The sequence below is a fragment of the Atta cephalotes genome (genome assembly GCF_000143395.1).
Source record: "Atta cephalotes unplaced genomic scaffold scaffold00068, whole genome shotgun sequence".
Classification (NCBI taxonomy): domain Eukaryota; kingdom Metazoa; phylum Arthropoda; class Insecta; order Hymenoptera; family Formicidae; genus Atta; species Atta cephalotes.
The window spans coordinates 367,218-390,843 of record NW_012130132.1 but is presented as its reverse complement, the minus strand read 5'-3'; the positions used below and the strand labels follow the sequence as shown (position 1 = coordinate 390,843).

Here is a 23,626-nt window from a genome sequence, read left to right as displayed (position 1 = left end):
GTAGTGGAACTAAATTAATTAGTTATACAAAAGTAAGTCCGCCGACTTACTTACGTAAACTAACTTTCCGTTTACTAGTAGAAGTTAGTTTCGTTTCTTTTCTTTCTCTCTCTCTCTCTCTCTCTCTCTCTCTCTTCCTTCTCTTTTTCTCTCTTTCTCTTCCTCTTTCGTTTTCTGCTACCGGAAAGCCCACCGTCTTGTGACGATGAATTCATCCGTGAAACTTAAACGCCGCAGAATTGAATTTGCCAGAGATAATTACGAGGTAGATAATTGTTATGCGCCGATGTATCAAGTCAAATGCAAGTTTCGCCAACACGTTGATTGACTCCAATTTAGCTGATCTTCTGTCTCTTTTTAGATTGTACGTGTCCTATATATACTTAGAATTATAATAGTTAATATAATTTCAACCGACCACAGAAGGTTTAACTGAGTGAAATTAATTCTAATCACTGTTAATTAAACCAATCATTATTTTATTGTACACGCAGAACATGGATTAAAAAGTTTCTTCAAAATTTGGTTTGCATTTAATATTAATATTAATATAATTAATTAATTTAATATTAATATAATATATTTATTAATTCTAATTTTTCAAATCAAGTATCGCCTTTACAGTTTTTGTAATCTATTTTTCTCAATTTATCATTTTTCTTTATATATTATTATTCTTTATTATATTATTATTATTATTGTTATTATCATATTATTTTATTATTTCATTTTTATTTTTATTTATTGGTTTATCATTTTTCTTATTTATCTTAATTCTTTTGAGACTTAAGATTTGTTAAAGGAAGTATATCTTTTGCATTCGACATTTACATGCAAGTACAAAAAACCCCTCAAAAATTTTTAATCAATCTTTTTTCAAAAGTTAGATTTACAGAAATAATTTTCTTTTCAATTCAATTCGACTATTTTTTTTAAATCGTATCAAAAATATAATTTTATTTAAGTTCGTTGCTAATACGATTCGATTTGAATTTAGCCGCGCTAGATATGATCTTGTCGTCATTGTGCCAAAATCATATCCTTTCCGGTTTCCTCTCAACGATCATTTCCGTGAAGTTCGCGCGCGTACAGGTGCCTTTTCGTGCTGACGCTGACGCTCGATGCTCATTTTCATCGTCAAAATAAATTTTCATCGTCACATGATCAAAATTGAGGCTTGATATTCGTCAATTTCTATCAAGTGACTTATTTTAACGCCGAAAATGAGCGTCAGCATGAAAACTGAAAAGGCACCTTACCGTCGTTCGAATGTCGTTGATCACGACTCGCGAATCGTATCAACGAAATGGCGTTTATACTTAGTTCCGCACCCGCGTTGTGTTCGAATTGAAGTGTAAAGTGCCGATGTTACGTCGAAACGTTTGTTACGTTTGTTAAAAAAGGATGCAGTTTTCGTGCAACCTTGAAATTGTTCCAGAAAGTCGAATATTTTTGGCGCAACGGTGAACAGAACGCTGTTTCGATGGTGAGTTTTTATGATTCTTTTCAGCGAAATTTCTTAATTGCCTTAATTAATTAAAATTGTGATTGTTTTGATATCTTTCGAAAACGACAATAACGTGAATTAATAGATATGAATGAATATTAGGGTAATTCTTACGATATAATGTTCAAACGAATTTTTTTTTAAATAAGATGAAATAAGAACAATTGGAAATTAACGTAATACACAGTATTATTATTAAATCTTTTGTAAAGATATTAATATTTTTATTCAAAAAAAAATAATGCAAGAATTCATCTGGCATCGGTTTAGTTTTGTAATTGGCGCATCTAGAGTACATTTCACTTGACGTTTGCAGCGCTTGTAAGCATCATTTCATATCCTTGTTAAACATCTGATAAACAACAAGGACAATTATAGCATTCACAGCATTGCGAACGCCGTGGAAATGAATGAGCTCCGCACAATAAAAGGAATAGAGAAATAAGAATTTCAACATAATGTGTATCCACAATATATAATTTCTAATTTCTAATTTCTTTCTTAAATAGATCGAAATTTTATTCTCTGTTCTCTGTTTCTTTCTAACGTATTCCACATTTTCAAAATGGCGACTAATGCATATTCGCATGAATGTAATCGCGCATCAATGCGCGCGCATTTCCTTTTTGCTTTGGCATGATTGGTTCATTTTTCTCGGGATAAATGATTACGCAAGTTATTGGTGCATCTGCGTAATGCAGTACTGACACCTTTAGTTTGCTAGTGTCTGTGTTTGTACCGCCAGAGAGAAACCTGAGTTTGAGAACTACGTGACTACATTTTCTGACACTATCGATAAAATCATATTGTTGAAAATAGATGTGGTTCGCGACTGAACTAAATTTTCAGGACAGAATCCGATTATCTATAAGGAAGTCGGAACCAGGTTATGTGCACGTGAGATTATTGCATACAAAAGTATGTAATTAACTGTTGGAAACAGAATGATTAATTAATTAAGTTTGAGCGAGTTCTAAGGTAGGTTTACTGAAAATTGGATTTGTTTAAATTGATATGCTACAAATTTAATTATTTTTTTATCAATAATTGAATGTGTATATGAAAAGTTATGTCAGGTTAAATTGATTATCATATTATTCTTAACGCATGTTATTATCTAAAATATGAAGTTAACAGTATATTTATTGAAAATAAAATTTTACAATAAAATAAACACAAGTTGTACTAGTATGCTAGAAACTCAAACAATACGAATAAATTGAATATGAATGAAAACTTTACTTAGATTAATTATTATGCTACCTATTTCTTATCACATGTTGCCAGCTGAAGTAACAGTATATTTATTAAAAATAAAATTTTGCAATAAAGAAATAAATATAAATTGTATTATTAGAAACTTTTAAATTTGATTAATTGTATATGTATTTATGTTTTTTTTTTCTAGCAATACATATAATCCATACAGATAAAATCAGAATTACATTATTTCAATGGCTCCGATGAAACAAAAGCGATCATTTCATTATAAAAAGAGAAAAATCGATGAACGCTATGAAAAGCGACCAAAACCAAAAAAAGAAAAATTCGATTTAAGGAAAGCATCTTATATTAAAGAACGTGATGCAAAGAATGAAGAAATTGAAGCTCGCAGGCGAATAATGGAAGAGGAGAAAATACGTCAACGATTAGAGGAAAGTACTGACAGTTCTGAAGAAGAAGAAGTTGATCCTTGGATGCTTTATATATCTAAATTATCTGGTTATAAGCACACAAATTTAGTAGAAAAATTAAGGAAGCCAATTGTGACAAGTTCGGAAAGTGAAAACGAAGATTCTGATACACAGAATAAAAATGAAACAGACTCGAAGGAAAAAATGAAAAAAATTAAGAGCATGAAAAAGAAAAACATTGAAGAAAAGAATGAAGAATCTGAAGCAAATGAAGAATCTTCTGATCAGGATGAAGAGATTTTATTCAGGATAAAAGAAGATGATTATGAAGATGTTGAGACTACTCAAGAAGACATTGGCCATTTGAGAGATCCATTCTCTTTGCATTTACGTAATGATATGGATGATGAACTGTATAAAGCAGTCTCTGCAACGCCACAGATTATAGAGACCACGACATTATTATGGCCTACATTAGGGAATCTAATATGTCATATTCCAAAACCAGCTGTTGATTCAAACAACAAAGTAGTAAAAGTAAAAAAGCTTTTGGATGATGAAGAGAAACAATATACAAATTATGGTAAGCTTCCTATTCTGATTGAGAACGTCAACTGGAACAAATTGCATGTAAAATCACAGATTCAAAATAATTTGATTAAAACTAATTATAATAACATAAAGGATGCTGTAGAAAAAAATTCACCTTTGACTTCTCTTCAAAGGGAATTGTTTTCGGTGATAAATAATTATCAAGACTTGCATTATCCTGGAAGAACATTTTCTAATGCCGATGAAATACGATTCGTTTATTGCCTGCATGTAATTAATCATGTTCTGAAGACCCGAACAAAAATACTGCATCATAATGCAAAATTAGCAAAGGCCAATCGTAGTGGCATGGGAGAAGTTCCAGATGAGTACAAGGATCAGGGTTTAGTTAGACCCAAAGTACTTATAATAGTGCCATTCAAACATTCTTGTTTGAAGATAGTCGAGATGTTTATTTCGATTTTGTTTGGAGAAGACAAAGGCGGTTCTGTCATCAACAAGCTGCGATTCATGGAAGATTTTACTGGAAACGAATTAGCGATGCCCAAGAAGAATCCTAAACCAATAGATTACGAACTGACCTTGCAAGGAAATATCGACGACAAGTTTAAGATAGGCATGGCGCTTACCAAAAAAACTCTCAAGTTGTATACGAATTTCTATTCTTCCGACATTATAATCGGTTCGCCGTTGGGTCTCAGGAGAGTAGTAGGTGCAGAAGGCGAAACGGTGAGAGACTACGATTTCTTGTCATCTATAGAGTTGCTAATCATGGATCAAATTGACACGGTTCTCATGCAAAACTGGGATCATCTGTATCAAGTTTTGGATTACATGCATCTACAACCCAAAAAATCTCATGATATCGATTACTCTCGTCTCAGAAGTTGGTGCGTGAATGGCTGGACAAAGTATTACAGACAGACACTGATCTTCTCCAGTATCGAAACACCATATATAAACACGATGCTGATTAGGAAATGCTTTAACTACGCCGGCCAAGTGAAAGTACTGAATGCATTGGAACTAGGCTCGATTCATGACGTAATTATCAAAGTTCCACAGATCTTCTACAGATTCGACGCTTCCGATCTTTGTCAAGCTATTGATAGCAGACTGGATTTCTTCCTGAAAGAGATATTGCCGCGATACACGGATCCTATATACAATCACACATTAATCTATGTGCCGTGCTACTTCGACTTCGTATATCTGCGCAATCGCATGATGAAGGAGAAGATGAGTTTCACGATGATCAGCGAGTATACCCAGGATCGAAAGGTCGCCCGAGCGAGGGATATGTTCTTTCACAGCGACGCACATTTTCTCCTCTATACAGAACGCTGGCATTTCTGGCGCAGAACGAGGATAAAGGGTATCCGTCACCTTATATTTTACCAGTTGCCTACTTATCCACATTTCTACAGCGAAATATGTAATCTGATGGATAATCTGTATCAAAATCCACGTTCCGGCACAGAGTACAATATGTCTGTAACCGTTATTTATAACAAATTTGACGCTATAACTCTCGCCCAAATAGTGGGTCAGAGTAGAGCCACTAAAATGATAGAATCAGAATCTAAAGTACACACGATTAAATGTTGACTTGAATTAACTTTCTATATTTGTATATATATGCGAAGAGATAATTATAAGTAATTTAATAATTACAAACGCGTAATTTTATACAACTGTGCTGTCACTGTTAATAAAGTAATTATTTTAGAAATAAAATGTAAAATAATTATTTCAATAATAGGAGCTTTATTAATAATCATAAAAAACTTACATAAAAACATCGAGTAAATGTTAATCACGATAAAAAATACGTTAGAATTATAACGTATTTCTATTTTATCATTGCATATACTTCTCTTTCCAATATTAATAATTACAAAAATATTTTGATAGTTTTTTAACTATCAATATAATGAAGAAACTTGATGAAAAGAATCTAAACAAATGATCCTTCAAGAAAAATTACACTTGTAATTTAATCGTTTTATTATACAATGAATACAAAATTTGTTTGATTTATTTGAATTTATAGAAGAGATAAAGTCTGCGATGGAATATACATATACAATTTTCTCTGTAATTCCATTACTTATTGTTAATTTCTTCTATCGTATCTTCGCAATAGTGTCATTCACGTAATTCTATAGATAATTAGATACTTAAATTATTTCAATGTATTTAGTTTCTATATTTGTCTCAGTGAGTAGTTCCTAGTCTCTATTAGGTTCTCATTTGGCAAATTCAGATCAATATGATTTCTAACGTTTTCTGTCCATAAAGAACTAAAAGAGAATTGCTTCTCTAAATGTACTAATAGATATTGGTACTCTATTAGCGATTACTAGTTCGGTTTCCTTGCACTTTATTACTTTCGACACGAGATGTGAAAAGTCTGATCATACGTTCGTTTATGTAACACTCTCATCATCTTCGCTCGTAATGCTAGTGAAATTATTATAATTTCCTGTTGTCGATATTGATGTGAGCTCTACGGATGTCTCCCTGACGTCCGCAATTTCCGTGAAGACTTCCGAGAAACTTTTTTGTTGTTGAGTGATCGATAAATCAATTTGTTCCAATTGTTTATTTTCTACCGTCGTAGATCTCGCTGTCATCCTTTCGATCTGCGTTTCTGTGAAAAAAGAAGATCATTAAATTGCAAATATAATTGCAACACACACACACACACACACACACACACACACACACACACACACACACACACACACACACACACACACACACACCACACTAACTACATACAAAGTATTTGTAATACGTTACAGAAATTACATAGATTCATACAAGCATTTAAGAATCAGCTAGACCGTTTTAAGACATTGATTTCTATAGTTAGTATTATCATATATACGCGATCGACGTCGTATAAGATGTTGTTTACAGAAATTAATTTATGTTTAATTTTTTCAAACATTTTATAAAATGTAATATACTCGCAAGACAAATTTTTTATTTCTATTGATATTACAACGTAATTTTTTTTTATTTTAATAGTATAGGATATTTCTTTATGTTTTATGCTAATTTTGTAAGATTAATATTTCACGAGGCATTTATATTTTCACACATGAAATTTATAGTGTACAGAGTTTTTCAAAATATTATATTTCTATTGTATAAAACTTGTACGTTTTATATAAATTTATATTATTATATAAAACTTCTCAAGGCTTCTGGAGTTTTCAAAATTAATTTTTTATTGAAAAATGTCTTCTCATCGAAATGTGCCCCAATTACACGGAAAAAACAGTTTTATTAAAGTATTTAAAAATTAGCTGAATATAAATCAGAAAATAAATGTTAAATTATCAAAATAATTTTGTAGGACACTCAAACTGGTTGCTATCATGTCGAAATCTTTTACAGCATTGCTCATATTTGAGTATTGTGATTGTTCTGTATATAATAATTTTGATAGTTCAACAAAATTATTTCTAGATCTGTATCTATAGCTAGATTTTTAGATTCTTCGTAGAATAAAGTGTAGAATTATAATTCTATATGATTTTTAATGTATCAGCATGAAATTCTCAACGAAGGTTCGCGTTGCAATGACAACGCCTTTACCGTTTGAGATTGGTGGAGTCGTGAGGGAGTCGAGGGAAGGAGTCTTTGAACACTCCTGCTTGTCGATTCTCATCCTTCTAACTGCCTGATCCTTAGGATTCCAGACGAAGGTGTAATACAAGGAGAGCAGTATAGCAGCCATGCTGACAAATATGACATACGCGACCACTGTTAATACTCGTACCAGCTTCTGCTTGTGTTTCGGTTCATAGAGCTTATCTTTTCGTTCGTCCCCAGCGAAACGGATCTCATTAGATGCCGGCGGTTTGCTCTCGCGATTACCCAGGGTGCGACCGATGCTCGCCATCACATTGTGAGCGCTCATTTTTCGTGGCAATTGCATCCTTGACTCCGTGAAAATTCACGTCTCAATCGATGAGACGATCATCCCACGGATGGACCTCGACGAGAAGAACTCGAAAGAAATCGTATAAGTGCAGGCTTTTTCTCTTGGCTGAAAAGCAAACGTTCGTAATGTTGATCGCGGAATAGTTTGTGTAAGAGTCGCAAATATTTTTTCGAAAAAAATTGTCGTACAGCATTTTTAAGTTATTAACCATCTATCGTAACTGCCTATTAATTTGGATGAATTTATTTTTGCAAAAAGCGGTGGATAAATTTTAATTCTAAAATATTTTTAGAAATAAATTCTTAGGAATGACATTTTTGATTGAATATTTTTTAGTAAATATTTCAACGATGCCGCATAACTAGTCAATATAATTATAATTACGCTCTTAAATAATTTTTGACAGTTCTTTTTTACACTATATTTCCAAGTAAGCATACCTCGACGTTAAAACATTCGCGCGTTTATTTCCAGCAGCATCACATGCTTCCGGGATGCTCGATTTGTCCTTGCGCCTTCGCAGATTCCATTTATAATTAAAGGTACTCTTGTTCGAATTATACTGTTCAATCACATCGCGAGTGAGAGACGTATTTCGCAGACGCGACAGGGCGTGCCTCGCTCTCGCAAGTTCGAGATTGTGCGGAGAAGGATTGACTCACGCGTTCGAGATCGATAAGCCGAGCTTTTGGCTCTTTCGTTTTCATCACGGGACTAAACACGCGCGTTTTATCGCTGGCTATTTCTGTGTGCCGGCTTTCGTGGATGGCCGTATCTCGCCCCGTACGTCGCGAATACGGAAAAAAAGCACACCCACCTCGGATAGGTGCACCGGGAAGCAGCACCCAGTGCGCAAACTCCGGAACCTTGATCAGCCCAGAGAGAAGCTTTTGCTTCTCACGCTAGCCAGAGGCTGATAAACTTATGAGGCTGCGAAGATCTCCATTTAAAATGATTTTAGTAATAATAATTTTCAAACAATTTTTCCAAAAAATATATGTGAAAATATATTTGAATAATTTTTGCATAAAATATATGTAAAAATATATGTAAAAATATATTTGAATAATTTTTGCATATTTATAAGATTTTTAAATATTTTTCGCGTTTCCTAAATAATGAAACAAAAAAGATTCGCAGTTTTCTTATAAGTGTATAGAAAATTAATCAGATATCTTAAGAAGGATTTCAAAAATTTGACTCACATAAAACTTTCGAGAGCAGACTATAGTCATTTTTTTTAAAGTTTTGTATTCTCTCTATTTATATTTTATATAATTTGAACAAGTACTATTATTATTTGAAAATTTTTTACTCACTGGAGTTTAAATTCAAAATTCACAAATCTATAAGAAACAACTAAAGAAAATAAAAAAAGAATACAAAAATATTTTTTGACGCGTAAAAGAAAATTATATTGTTATAGATGATTTTATATAAATAGTGGAATAATAATATATAAATGTATTTAATTTGAAAAAAAAACCTCAAATATTTCGCAAATTAAATCCATTTATATTCATTGTCCTTCTACACCTGTTAGCATATTTTTCTCTAAATGCGCAATAGATACAAGTTTATAATTAAAAGTTTAAAAAATGGATTACAGATGTAATTCATTTTTTTGTCGTAGAAAATAACGTAAAAGCATGCAACATTTTATTTTGGAAAGATGATTCTTCTAAAATAAATTGCAGAAAATTCGCGTAATTTACATTGAAAAAGAATCGTCTTCCTAAAGTTTACTCAATTTAAAAGAGCTGTTTCGTAAATATATGGAAAAAAAATTAGAGAAAAGATGAACAGAATATTTTATCGATGAGATATAGCACAGTCTCGAAAATGGAATTAAATTAACGAGAGCTGAATAAAGACTGGAGAGCTGCCTGAACTACTAAGCAATTTCGTTTTGAGAATGGATCGACGTAACTTTGTCGTTTTACTTATCCCATAAAAGGTGGCGCGCCTTTGTTTTAATAGAACGTCACAACGCAGCCCCTTGAGCTTTTCTTCAGCAAACAAGGTGCATTATTCGATTCCCTTGGTGTAAGTTTCATACAATTAAGAAAACAGGCGCGAACCTGGAAAACAGCTACAGATTCTGAGAAATTATGGCCGAGTATCCGTTAAATTATGTAAAGTCTTTGACACAAATACTCTAAGAAATATTTTACTCTGTGAAATATCACGAAGAGGGATCCTTCGAGCTTTTAGAATTAAACGCCCGATATTTTCGTTTTTTTCTTAAATCTGTATTTATACTTTAAAGATTTAACTTATAAGACATTTTGTTTATTTTTAGTGTCAAATACATTATCTATTTTTTTTGTGTATATACGATTCATCAATGATAGTTTCTTATTAATATTTTATAGTGTAAAATTTTTCTAGTTTGAAATTTGTATTAACATTAGAATGCTATCGTTATTGAGAGGTATTGCTATCGGTATTTTAAGTACAAGGAAGTAGGCCACTCTTAATTAATGTTATACAACAATGTTTATTATACAAGTTTTTATAATTTTAATGAGAATATTTATTATCTCTTTTATAAAAATGAAATATATTAACTTAAAAGGAAAGAAGGAATAAGCATTAATTCAATCTTAAAACGATGAAGTATGTCTAATTGTGTGTATTTCCATATTTAAATGAAATATATAATAACACAAAATAATAATACTAAACTGCTTAAAAATTCATTTATCATTTTCTCTATTATAATAATGAGATTTTATATTATAATAATGAGCTACTAGGAGATTTAAACTGACATATAACGAATAAAATTTTTAAAAGCTTTGTTTATTCCACTTTTTAATAATAACAAATTGAATCTCCTACCAGTGGAGACATAGCTTAATGCTTAATTACTTTGTTCACTTGTACGTAAAATTTACGTACCGATAGCATTTTAGGATTAATTATTTTTATCTTATGATTAACGCTTTATACGATAAATTATTCCCAAAATTGAGAATTTTTTATTTTATAGTTTTTTCGTAAGCAGAGATTTATTTACTGCAATATCATCTAATAATTAATTATAATATATTCATGAGTTATCGGATCTTGAATATGATGTAACATTGAAGAAGCCATATAATAGATCGAGCTGACCCTGTTTCGCTTATTACTCAGTGACAGTGCGGATAATCATCGTATACCAATCCATCGATTTATTTCTAAGGCTTTAATCATTGCTCTTCATCTGTCATGTCTGTTAACAATCTTTTTTTTCCAGTCAAGAAGGAAAATTACTTTTTGGTTTTTGATATATTTTAGTAAAATCTCTATTTCTCAAATAAAAAGTATCTTTAAAAAATATTATAAATACAAATATAAATTATTAAAAATATAAATATAAGATATATAATTTACATTTGTAATGAGAACATAAAATAATATCAAATAGATTCGAAGAAATATTCAGTAGAGATAAATTAATTTAATGTAAATTCAGAAATTTCAAACAATGAACAACCAAATGCTTCGCATATTTATTTATATTCGAATGAACAACAGACTTTGACGAGAGCATAAACTACAACAGATGTTCCAGCAGATGCAAAAGCATCAATAATCATTTATTTCGAGTTTCAAAGCTAACAGAAACACGAATTCAATAATTATTTAAACTTTTATTTATTTCATATTCTACTTATTAATTTAATTTAGAATTATACGGTCGTATTATTTTGTTATTAAAAATATGCTATTACTAAAAACGGAGTTGCCTGCTTTGTGGATTTATAGGAAACATTACGATTCAGGGTAAGGAAACCGAAAATGACGTAACGCTCATTGTATAATCATATATTCATTGTATAATCACACAGTCACGTTTCGCGCGGCTCTGTTTATCTCAGCGCCTCTAAGAGAGGCTTGGCAGATCAGCGCGAATTCTCTCACCTTCGGAATTTCTCATTCTCGCGATGCGTAGCCGTGATTTTACGATGGTCATTCGACGTCTGATGGAATCCCGGATCGTCGATAAGTCCTGAGTCGCGAGATGATGTGTCGATCGATACTTTGTCACGCGCGATTTGTCTGATCTGGTCGTTCGAAGAGTAATTTTCCTGGGAGTTTCTAATACTATCATTCACGTATCTCTCCAATATAATGCTCGTTTGTACATTATTTGAATTATTTTCTCGATTGTTGTTAATCAACCGGCGATTGTCAGTTTCGTTTTCTTTCATTGGTTCTTTTCTATCGGTCTTCAGAAAATCTTGGGTCATTTTGGAAGATTCGTCTTCGAAAACGCGTCGATCGCTGCCATTGATAATCTCGCTATTTCTCGTCACGTTACTGAATTCGCGTATAACGTACGATTCAATGGCACCGAGACTCTTTTTGTTATATTGATTCTTTTTATCGATAATTGGATTGACATTGATAGAATCTCTATCGAGTCTCTGCTTCGTTTTAATTTCGGGAATAGTCAAGAACTTCGATGTGGAAGATGTGCTTTCAACGTTCAGAGTACTTACAGAATCCGCGAATTCTACAGGCAGATCATTATAAGTCTTTTCTTCGGATATATTTTCACTCGCGGATTTACCGTGTCGATTTACCGAGATCGTCTTCTCTGCAGGACTAACTGTCGAGTTAAGCACTTTTTCCGCGAACGAATTGTTGAATCCGCTGGACTTCGTCGTCTCTTGTGACGAATGTCGCGTTTGAGCGCGCAGGGTATCCACGAGCGAGTGTCTCAGCTTCAACAATGCCGCGTTTAATTCTAGTTTTTTTTCAAGCTTTATTTTATCTTGGAAATCATCGACATTGTACATGTGATGCGCCATACGACCCATGAGAAGAGGTTTGTACATGGGATTGCCTTCGTTCTGCAGGAGAAAGTTGCTATCCTTCTTCGTCTCCTCCGAGGGCGGCGCGATTAGGAACTGCATCTGCGGATCCATCCGTAAACGTTCTCGTTGTATGAATCTCGGATTCGGTGGTTCCCACAGGAATATGTAATAAGCACTCAACAGAATAGCCACGAAACTCACTGAGAACAGATAGGCCATCACGGTGAGCACGCGGATGATCTTCTTAGATCCACGATTCTCGTAGATCTCCGCGTTCGGATCCTTCGCCGGTACATCCACCGGAGAATCCGACGAGAAAGCGTCCTGCGATCTTCCCTCGCCGCTGCTGTCCTCTCTGCTCATCTCGACTCACGTGTGATTTTCGGGATGTCTCAACGTGAAAATCTGAGATCAACTCGGATCAATTCGGTTTTCTCAATCATGACTCTGTGTTCTCGCGCGCATCGCGGAAGAAGATATCTTCTCTTCGCTGTTCATCGTGAGGCTGATCCTCTCGAAATTTTTCTGTACAGTTCTCTGGAGAATTATTTGCATACAGCAAAAGCGATAGTTTTCGACGATTTTCGGCGGTTTTTATCAACTGCCATTCGTAGTTAAATAAAGGAAACGAGTTTGTTATCTATCATTTATTTTAACGTTCTTTTCGAGCCTGGCTCGTGTTAATCGCTTGATCGTTTGTTGCTTCAAGCAGCCATACATAAGAATGGTAAATACGGAAGAGAGACGTTCGGACACTGATCGAGGGGAAGCGTCCTGGTAGCGATAACACGCGCGACTGCAAGCTCTCGGCGAGCGACGCGCCGCGGGAAAGCTCGGCTTTGCGGAGTTCACCACGTGTTCGACAGCTCGCGCAAGCGTCTTCGCGTACCTGCCACATGGCCCAAGCTTACACCAAATCTTGACAACAGTCCGACAGTTTCCGAGTGACTTACGAGAGATTCTTTTACGAGCGATCTATCACTGCAAAACAGAACATCATTTCATTTCATCGACGAAACTATATCGATTTTATTAGTCCATCTTTTTATTGTAAGTACTCGTTAATAAAAATTTATTATTAATCTTGAGAATTTTCATTTCGCGGCAATTTTTCTTCTTCGTCCGCGACAATCGCGTCGTCGTGCTTAAAGTCGTGCAGCGATCTCGAGGAGTTCGTGCTGCTAACGGAAGTGAACGATTTCTGATCGTCGGAATCCTCTTCTTCACGCTCCGAAAAGGTATTAACATCGTCTCTCGAGGAGTTCAGCAATTCGGACATCAAGCAGTCTCTATTACGCTGTCCTATCTCTTCTAAGGAAGATTCTGTGGTCCTTGAAGATCCTTCAAGGCATCCTCTCTCTTCGATGTTCATAGACAGATTACTGCTCGTCGAGTTGAGTTGTCGCAGCAACCGATACAGCCAATTTCGAAAGTACTCCTTCATAACGATCTCGTTTTTGCTTTTCATGGATAGAGATCGGACTTCTTCCGGACGCTTCTTCTCGACTTTTAAAAATTCCTCAAATTTCCGGAAGTCCTCCGCCGTGAAAATGTTCCTGTTCAATCTCACGCCAAAATCAGTCAACAGCGACGTCAATTGCCATTTTTTGTTTTTTCGTTTTGTATGCGATTATTTGATTTCCAACTGCTCTTTCCGGTGGAGATAGATTTTTGCTCCGAAACAGGGTCAGATTTTTCCAAAGTGATCGAGGTATTCTCTTCTTCCTTCATGGAAAGTGTTCGCGAATTTTCGCCATTCGTTTCCACGGTTAAAGCTGTGGAAGGTCTCTCGGATCCGATCGATACGAACGGCAAATTGGGAATGGATTGTTGCTCGTTGAGTAGACGAAAGATTTGTATTAGTAGATCATTGGATCCTTCGAAAGCAGAGGACGTCGACACGGGCGTTTGTTGATTCTGCTGCGCGATTAACGAATTTAACGCTGGCATCAATGTGGGAGCGTATAACAAAACGGCTAACCTGTATAAGTATAATAATTATCCTAAATGAGATTTTTAAAAGTCGTTTACAAAAAAATAATTAGACTTCTGGTCATTTAACACGGATATCTATATTGATGACATCAGAAGTGAGAAAACACGTAAATAAAAATATGAAAATTCTTGTAAAATATATTAAAATAGAAATATTTCTCGATAAGACAGTATTTGCATTTGATAGAATACTCTTGTAAAATATACTGAAAACACTATTTTTCAGAATTAAGTAAAATTATGTTTATCTTAATTCGACAGATGTTGATATAATTCAGTATTATTTTTTAAATATATAATTCAATTCCAAATATATAATTATTTATTGATCACACAAAGCAAGTTTTCAGTATATTTACGAATCTATTTTATAGATTGTAAATATTGTCTTATTTAATGTAGTTTGCAAGAATTTTCTCTTTGTGTATTTTTGTAACTTCTGACGTCAAAATCCAATATGACTGCAGTAAATCCTAGCCAAGAATCTTAATTTTACTTTTATTATGAATTATTAGAAAACATTATATTTTCATCGATTTTAATTTCGTATTAAGTACATAAACGTATCATTGAAACCATATCTTGTATCCTTATTATCCATTCAAACTCCATTGTCGTTAACAATTCTTGAGAGATATTTTTATATATCTTGGAAGGGAAATAAAAAGTATTTAAAAAACGAATATAAATAAATAAGCGGACTATAAATACCTCAAAAGCTGTATCGTGAGACCGCTAGAATCTAAAGTCGGATCAGTGGCCGAGTGAATTATAGAATTGTATGTTGTGTGTACTGTGCTCCTCGGGGTCGGCGTTCTTCTTTCGATTCGCGGATTCGTTCGATTTTCCCGATCAGTGTTTGAACTGAAAATACAAAATCAAAGAAATCTCCTATGATCAATAGATTACTTATAATTATTCATAAGATTATTCATAAGATTAAGACAAAATATTTCAAAAATTCGAAAGAATGTTTTATGTAATGAGATAGAAAAAAAAGGGAAAGGAAAGAAATAAAATACTTTTATAAATCCTGTATTATCAGGATGATATTTAAAAGAAATATCTTTCTAAATAATTTGAAAGATAATCTGTTCATATTCAAGTAAAAATACTTCATTTCAATTATATTGAATTTCTCAATTGAGAAATGGTAAAATTTAATTAGATACTGTTGGTCATTATTGTAAAATACATTGTTCTCATAAAAATTGCATTTTAAAGTTTAAAGTAATATTTGATTTTATAATTTCCAAACAAAAATTAGTTATCCATTCATACTGTTTCTAAGTCATAATTATTTAATGTTCTCTGTCTCGAACTGCTTAAAATTTCTCAATCACATAATTACATATAGTACATATACATATAGTACAGATCAATCTAACAATATTACAGCATTATTGTGCTATATATAGATAATAATAAATTGTTACGAAAACCTCATGAAACGTAGGTCCTACTTGGTAATCTTCCAACAGTTGACTTGGCACAACGCCAATAAATAAGATGATTCGTATGTATACAAATTATAAGCTTGTTTCAAAGTGTCAGTTTCTGAATGGCATATTAATTTGAAGAAATGATGAAATTGAATTAGATGAAATGTTAATCTATTTTTTGGCATTAGATTGTTAGCCTAATATCCAATCTCCAGGAGATATATATATATATATATAATATTCTTGAGACTTCCACGGGTGCTTTCTATATAAAGATTATGCATTTCGCGGGTTTCCTCCGTCCAGATCCATTCTTGGAATGCCAACGTTTCGTGAACCTTGCAATCCACTTTATTAGGGCAAGGAGTCTAATCAGCTCCTTGCTCTGATGAAGTGGACTGCAAGGTTCACGAAACGTTGGCATTCCAAGAATGGATCTGGACACAGAGGAAACGCGCGAAACGCATAGTTTTTATATATATATACATATATACATATATATATATATATATATATATGTATATATGTATATATATATATATATTCATTGATATATGGAATCTACAAGTTTAACGTCAAATCTGAACAGCACTGGTAATTAAAGATCTCACCAAATGGAATCAGTTTCTTAACGCGAAAAATCACATATGTGGACGCAGGTAGGATTAAATCTACTAGATATACAGATCGCGAATCAATCGCATTGAGCAGTAAACTACTCGATGCTCCATAGTTTCTGTGTATGTTCTGCTGTATGATATGTTCTTTGCGAGTATTATTGTATCATTATACACGCTAACAGTTTTACAAATTTCTTCACGGTTTTTTAATTTAAAAGACTTAAAGTTTCGAATTCAATAATCAAAGAGAAAATCAGCTAAAAATAATCTTTTCAATCCTTGGAACTTCTTTAATTTTTCCTTTCTTTTTCCGCTGCATTAAATTTTATCTAAGATTATACCTTTCTGCAGAAAGTCCCCTTCGATATTGCGATTTTTCCCTTTCATTCCTTTGAGACGAGGAATTACCGCTAAGTTGATTATCTGTCTCCTCCTTGTGAAACATTCTCAGAAAACTCGCGTATTTCGGCATAGATACATGCCTTTTCCAGAACGGTTTTCCTTCCGTTGGCATCTTGCTGTTCCTGATTCTACTCCTAACAATCTTCTCGTCTGGCTTGAATGTCGTTGATGTATCCTTGACATGCGGTTTGATCCTTTCGATCAATCTCGGCCGACTCTGCTGACTGCCAGCTTCTAGATCGACCGCTATCGCTCGATCTTCCAAAACGTCGAGTTTATGTTTGTTGCTACGTCCTTGTTCAGCCACGTTTTGATCAGTTACGATTCCTGACTCGGTGGTTTGCAACAGGACATTTTCCTGACAGCTGACCGGATCGATCGATCGTTTATCGCTGTTATTTATCATAACGGGCTTGACAGGTCTCGATTCAGCTGAATCAGAAGTCTTCACCGCGTCGTTGATTTTACTGACATCCTGGCATGCTTCCATCGATTCTTTCGAGCTACGCTGCTTTATCGTTCCGTTATTGTTTTGAGCCAGTGAAGTTCCAGCGTAGTTCTGTAAAGTCTGGGTAATGTTAGATCCACCGGATGTTACCGTTACGAACCGAAGTTATTGCGTGATAGGAATAATTTCATATTTTTTTTTATTTCGTACTTTGGAATGCAGAATCAATTGATATTTTATAGCAAAACTTAAAAGTCGCTATCAAGGCGGAATTTTCAAATAAACAAATAAAAGAGTCACTATGCCGTAAATTTACTCATTCAAACGCAAAATAATACAAATATTGTGACACGAATCGTAAACATTTATTTTACATGAAATGAAAGCGGTATTTTATTTCGACACATCATACGAATATGCATATCTGTCAGAATATTGATATGTTCTACAATTAGAAAAGCTTGCTGTATTTTGAAGTTAAAATAACAGTAGACACGACTACATTTTACGAATCGATTGTTCTACTTCATGCCCATCGCTATTTTAGGATTGTTAATATTTCTGTCAACAGGTCACAGTTTACTATTTTACTCAATATTTATCTGAGAAATATCTGCAAAATTAGATGTTCCTCAAAAATAGTATATAGCGTTATTTACAAATGTGACAATCAAATATGCGATAAATAAATAATCCGATGTTACTAAATCGAATTAACTTCAAATCATAGAAATTGTAGAAATATACGCCGATTTGTAACTCGCAATTTACGCAGAAAAAAACGGTTTGCTAAAGTAGCTAAAAATTTAGTTAAATATAGATTTAAAAATAATTCTATCAGATCAAATCAGAATAATGATATAGAATGTCCAAGCTGATTATTAGAATGCCAAAACTTTTTGCAGCATTGCTCATGTTTAAGCGTCCTAATTATATAGCGTCATAATTATTTTAATTAGTCCAACAAAATTATTTTCAGACCTATGTCTAATTAAATTTTTAGATACTTTAACAAAATTCTTTTCGATTTCATATATAATGTATGATAATACATTGTTGATGATATTTGTTGAAAAAAACATCGATAGTACAGCGCACAAATGTACACCAAAGTGCAGTAGATACTTATTTTTTCGGAAAACCGAACTTTAGAACCTTCTAAAGTTCAATGATGTTACATTACTAAATGGCAATTGGATCGAAATTATAATTTTAGTTTGCTATTGATAACACACGCTAATATCAATTTGTTACTATAACCATAGTAGAAGTTATGCAAGCTTATGAATACCTACAGTGATCCATTCTTAAGTAACTCTTTCATTCGTCGAAGCTGCACTTATATAAAAGTGTACTGTACCATCAGGGAAATAACTTTTAAGATATCTAATTACACGGATTAACGCACATTATTGTTTAATTGCAGCTTCTGGACTGTCGCGTTGAAGGCGGAAGTTTGCGGAGAATGTTCCTTGACAGTTCTCGGTGAGTCATTAAGCTTCTAAAAAAAATCATTAATTGCATCGTTTTGCAAGTAAATAATTAGCACTATATGACAAATTGTAATATGACTTTTGTTGGAGACCATTAATATAATAACGAATGATATTATATGGAATTACGAAATAATATTACACTGGAAGAAAAGTATTTTGATATTTGTGAATATAATTGCATAGTAAAATAGCATAATATAATTAAAAGCTTTATTTTTATAGTTATTATTATAGTTATTATTATAAAAATGTTAGTAAAAACAATTATAATTTTATATATAAAAAAATATATGTAGTTAGCATCGAAAAGATAACTATAAATTTATTATAATCATTATGCCAACTATTTATTTTTTGTATGTAAAACTATGCATAAATATAATCATTATTAACATTATGAAATAACAACTATAAAAATGAAGCGGCATCATTATTTTATCAATTATAGTTACAAATATCAAATATTTTTCTCTTGCAATGTAAAAATTTAAAATGTCATATGTAATATAAATGTCATATGTAATTTTACACAGCTATTACTATTTTTAGAATATAATTAATTAAAAGATAATGATTAATTAAATAATAATGTTCTATGTTATTACTTCGGGCGATTTTTCTTCCTGTTTTGTTGATTGCTGATTTCGCGAGCAATCGTAAATGTTCATTCTGTCAGCAATGCAGCATTCGTGTCCAGAAAATATGCAAGCTTGACAATTGTTTCTTTCCCGTGGATTGACGAAGCGTTCTTGTAACTTTGGAGAAATTCTCTCGGAACATGTTCGATTTCCGGTAGAACATTTATTCCAATTACACGTCGCCGCATGCTGTATATCAAAAATCAAAATGAACACATCGACATGATCTAGATTTTATTGTAGAAAATTATTATTCTAGAAGAAATTTTTATTTCTTCTAGAATAGATTATATAAAAGTGCGATCGAACCTGATTATAAAACGCATTCGGACATCCCGCAAATCTGTCGCATTCGATGAGAGGTGCTAATATTCTGGCCCTCATCAATTCCCTCTCAATCGCTGCATAATTTTCATTGATCTGCCTTATATAATTTCTAAGTAAAACGTTATGTCTGGCTGCGTTGCACAACGATCGATGAAATCCGTTACGAGATTGTGTATAATGAGGTGTTATGTTATCCCTGGCATTACTAATAATTTATATTATTAAACTGCTGAGTAATAATTTAAAAGGAAAGTCATAAACGAAGAATTGTCTCTTCTTAAGATTAATATAATTACCTAATATAATTAATGTAAATTGTTACATTACATTAATTTGTTACATTAAAATATTGTCTTTATTCCACTTTCAATGAGAACAAAAAATATAAGAAAAATAATAACTTTATTGAAGTAGAGAAGAAACTATAAATTGCATATTTAGAGAGAGACAAAAAAGTACATTCGAAAGAAACTCTCAAAAAGATAGAATGTTTTCTGTCTCAAAACAGAATAGATATAGTAAGCCTTAAAAAATTAATTAATCATAGTCGAATGTGGTGGAAAGAATTAATACTGGACTATATGGTTAGTATGATTGATATGTCAATTTCTTAAGACTTAAGGTTTACACCTATTGTATTTCGGAACTATAAGTCCAGACCTTGTAAAGTACTTTGTATTGACATATAATTTTCAAGATGTAAAATGAAAAAGTAATCCTTATTAAGAGACAAGTCTCCAAGAGAGAGGGAAAGAATATGAATTACACTTGATAGGTTCTCTCCGGTTCCAAGTGATTGCCATCGTCGAGAACAGTAAAGCTTACATTGACTCGCAACCCTTGATTTGACGGCAGAGGCAAAGAGGATAGATGTCTCATTAAATGATTAGCGCGCAACAATTCTGGAAGACGTATATCGTAGCTTTGATTCGGCGTGAGCAATCGGTCCCAATAATTGCAGAGAAATTCAAGATCGTGTCGAGTTCTCCGATAAAGATTATCCGTAGGTTGCAAATAGATCGATCGTTTTGGCATTTTTACGTTTCGTAATAGAGTAACTGAGAATTTCGAGAGATTCACATTGGCCTAAAAATATGTGATTTATTGTAGGTTGTGAGTTTTTTTTTCGCTTAGATCGTTATTTGTTCTCTTGGCCACATCGATTATGCGACTCCATTTTTCTACAACTTGAAATTATTTCTTTGCATGACTAGCAATTGCTGCGTTCTACTTGGCGTTCACAATGTTCTTGGAATCATTTCATCCTTGTTGTTTATCAAATATTAAACGAGGACAAATGATATTCACGTGTGTGTGAGCGCCAAGTGAGATGCCTCTTTAATATCCAATTGTATTTTATTTTTATGATTACAGTGTAGTCTAAATTTTAACTCTTTCAATCCTTATTTGATAAATCTATTAGATATGGGAAAAAGTTCGTGGCGTTTTTTTAATACCATCTAACGGGAAAAACGCCACGAACTTTTTCCCACACCTAATATAAATCTTTTTACTAAAAATCTTTTTTCTAAAAATAGCCAAATATGAAAAATAACAATAATTAATTTCTTTTATAAGATAAAGTTTAGGTACAATAATATTGCTTTCGTAAAAATTGCACACTGTAGTGGCATAATGTGTCATATCTTGAATATGTCTTGTTTAATGTCATTCTCTAATTGAAATTTACATAATTTTTTTCTCTAATTGGCAAATAATGAATATGAAATAAACTATCGACAAAATATATAAAATGGAACTCGTTAGTTTGATACATCAATAAACGTCCGGCGATTTTATCGATACTTTTTAACGACATGTTGGATCATAAAAATGGAAATGTGCGATCGAAATTTATGCCGCGACCGCGTGAACATCATTCGCTGCTTCCTGTGTATATTTTCGTAACGGCGCGAGCGGTCTGATTAATGGTTACATATATACAGAAAAACGGTATTCGCAGTGAACGAACTACAAAGCTATATTTGCATTATAGTCGATTTTTTGTCTAATTTGTAAAAAAGTCTTTGTGATTTCTTTTATATTAAAAAAATCTAGTAAAAACAAAAAAACATTAATAGATTCATTCAGGAATACTACTATATTTAACCGCTGTATTTAACTGCTGTATCTCTGAGTTGGAGTTGGCCACTATGCTACATTATATGCCAATATTGATAATTTGAAGTTGCTAATATTCGCTAGTGAAAGAAGAAGCCAATATTATCACTTTATGAAGCTGTCAAGCCGCTGCCAACATCGGTTATTCATGGGATTGCCAATGCGCTGCCAATATTGACATTTCGTCATATTACAATGCGTTATTAATATTGGATATTGATGAAGATACCTGCAATTCCAATAGTGGTTGCTCATTGAATGCCAATGTGTTGCCATCATCAATATTGGCAATTCATGGGTCTGCCAATGTGTTACCAATATTGGATATTCATGAAATGCTAATACGCTGCTTATATTGCACGCCCATGATGATGCTAATGGATGCTTTCATTTGATGACACAGTCGATACATATGTGTATCATTCTTGCCATTCAATGAGTAACACGGACAGAATGACTACACTTGTGTCATCAAATAGAAAGCAATATTAGGTTCCAATAATGGATTTCCCATTTTACATTGCATTTGCTTATTATTATTTATCTCTTATTTTATTTTATTTTATTTTATTATTTTGGAGCATATCTCTTAATTTTTTATAGAAAAAGAACTGATATAAATAATAAATAGTAAATTAATTCTGTATTTTTAAATTCTACATAAAAAAAAAAATTACGAAATTTGAATAAATATTTGTTATAGTATCAATGTGAGACTATTTGCTTACAAAAAATAAATTATTATATTTATTCGATTTAAAAAAATAATATTTAAATATAATTTTTTTAATTGAATAAATATTTCTTTTGTAAGTAAATTTTGCCATCAAGTACGCAAATTCTACATTTTGCGTACTCGGTGGAAATTTTTCTACATAAAAAATGTAAATATGAACACATAATATATGTATATGTACAATTATATATAAAATATGTAATATCCATATATTCTTCTTTTGTAAAATTTGTTTTTCTTATACCAATAAACAGAAAATTTTAATTTTACTGCCATAGCAAATAGTCACATTCACGTCACAATAGTTACAACAGTCAGGAAAAAAATATAATGTGATCACTGAGATCATAATAAAATAACATATTAGGTGTAGTAAAAAGAAATCCATTATTTTTGCATGAAATTGAATGGAAAAATAATGGATTTCTTTTTACTACACTTAATATGTTACAAAGGCATTCGCAGATTATATATTATGTTTATATAAGATATTATATGTATATGAGCATATTTATATATGTTTTTATATAAAAAATTTTTACCAGGAATGTTATTTTAAATAATTCTTATGCTAAAATTTAGCAGAAATATGGATAAAAATTTTCGATGCTGCACATATATAGATATGAAAAACATCGTTATATTTTTATTTTCATAAAAATAGGAAGAGCAGTATTTTTATGCAAACAAACGGAGGAATTTTTGAAAGCTTACATCAAAATTGCACGTTGCACTGAGATTATACTAGTTGCTCTTTTATTGCGTCCCGACAACTCTATAAGTCCCAGGTTGAGAATCACTGCTCGAAGGAATGACGCCATGTTGCGTGGACGTGGACGCGCTGTGATAAAAAATATCAAAATTCGACGATGGCACTTGATGGCGTTATTCGAGCGGACAGAAATATGATAGAACGGTAAGAGTTGAGATGTCACCATC

General features: G+C 32.5%; 2 protein-coding genes across 2 annotated transcripts; one reads left to right on the top strand and one right to left on the bottom strand.

Annotated features, from left to right (window-relative positions):
* The first annotated feature begins 2,961 nt into the window (after window positions 1–2,961).
* Window positions 2,962–5,301, top strand: LOC105623940 (digestive organ expansion factor homolog). The gene has a single exon (XM_012205310.1). The coding sequence runs from the start codon at window positions 2,962–2,964 to the stop codon at window positions 5,299–5,301; it is 2,340 nt and encodes a 779-aa protein (XP_012060700.1).
* An 821-nt stretch (window positions 5,302–6,122) lies between these two features.
* On the bottom strand, window positions 6,123–12,825 carry LOC105623939 (bromodomain-containing protein DDB_G0270170). The gene is given in 3 exon segments (XM_012205308.1): window positions 6,123–6,346; window positions 11,564–11,610; window positions 11,612–12,825. Coding segments are annotated over 3 exon segments (1,485 nt in total).
* Window positions 12,826–23,626: the final 10,801 nt, after the last annotated feature.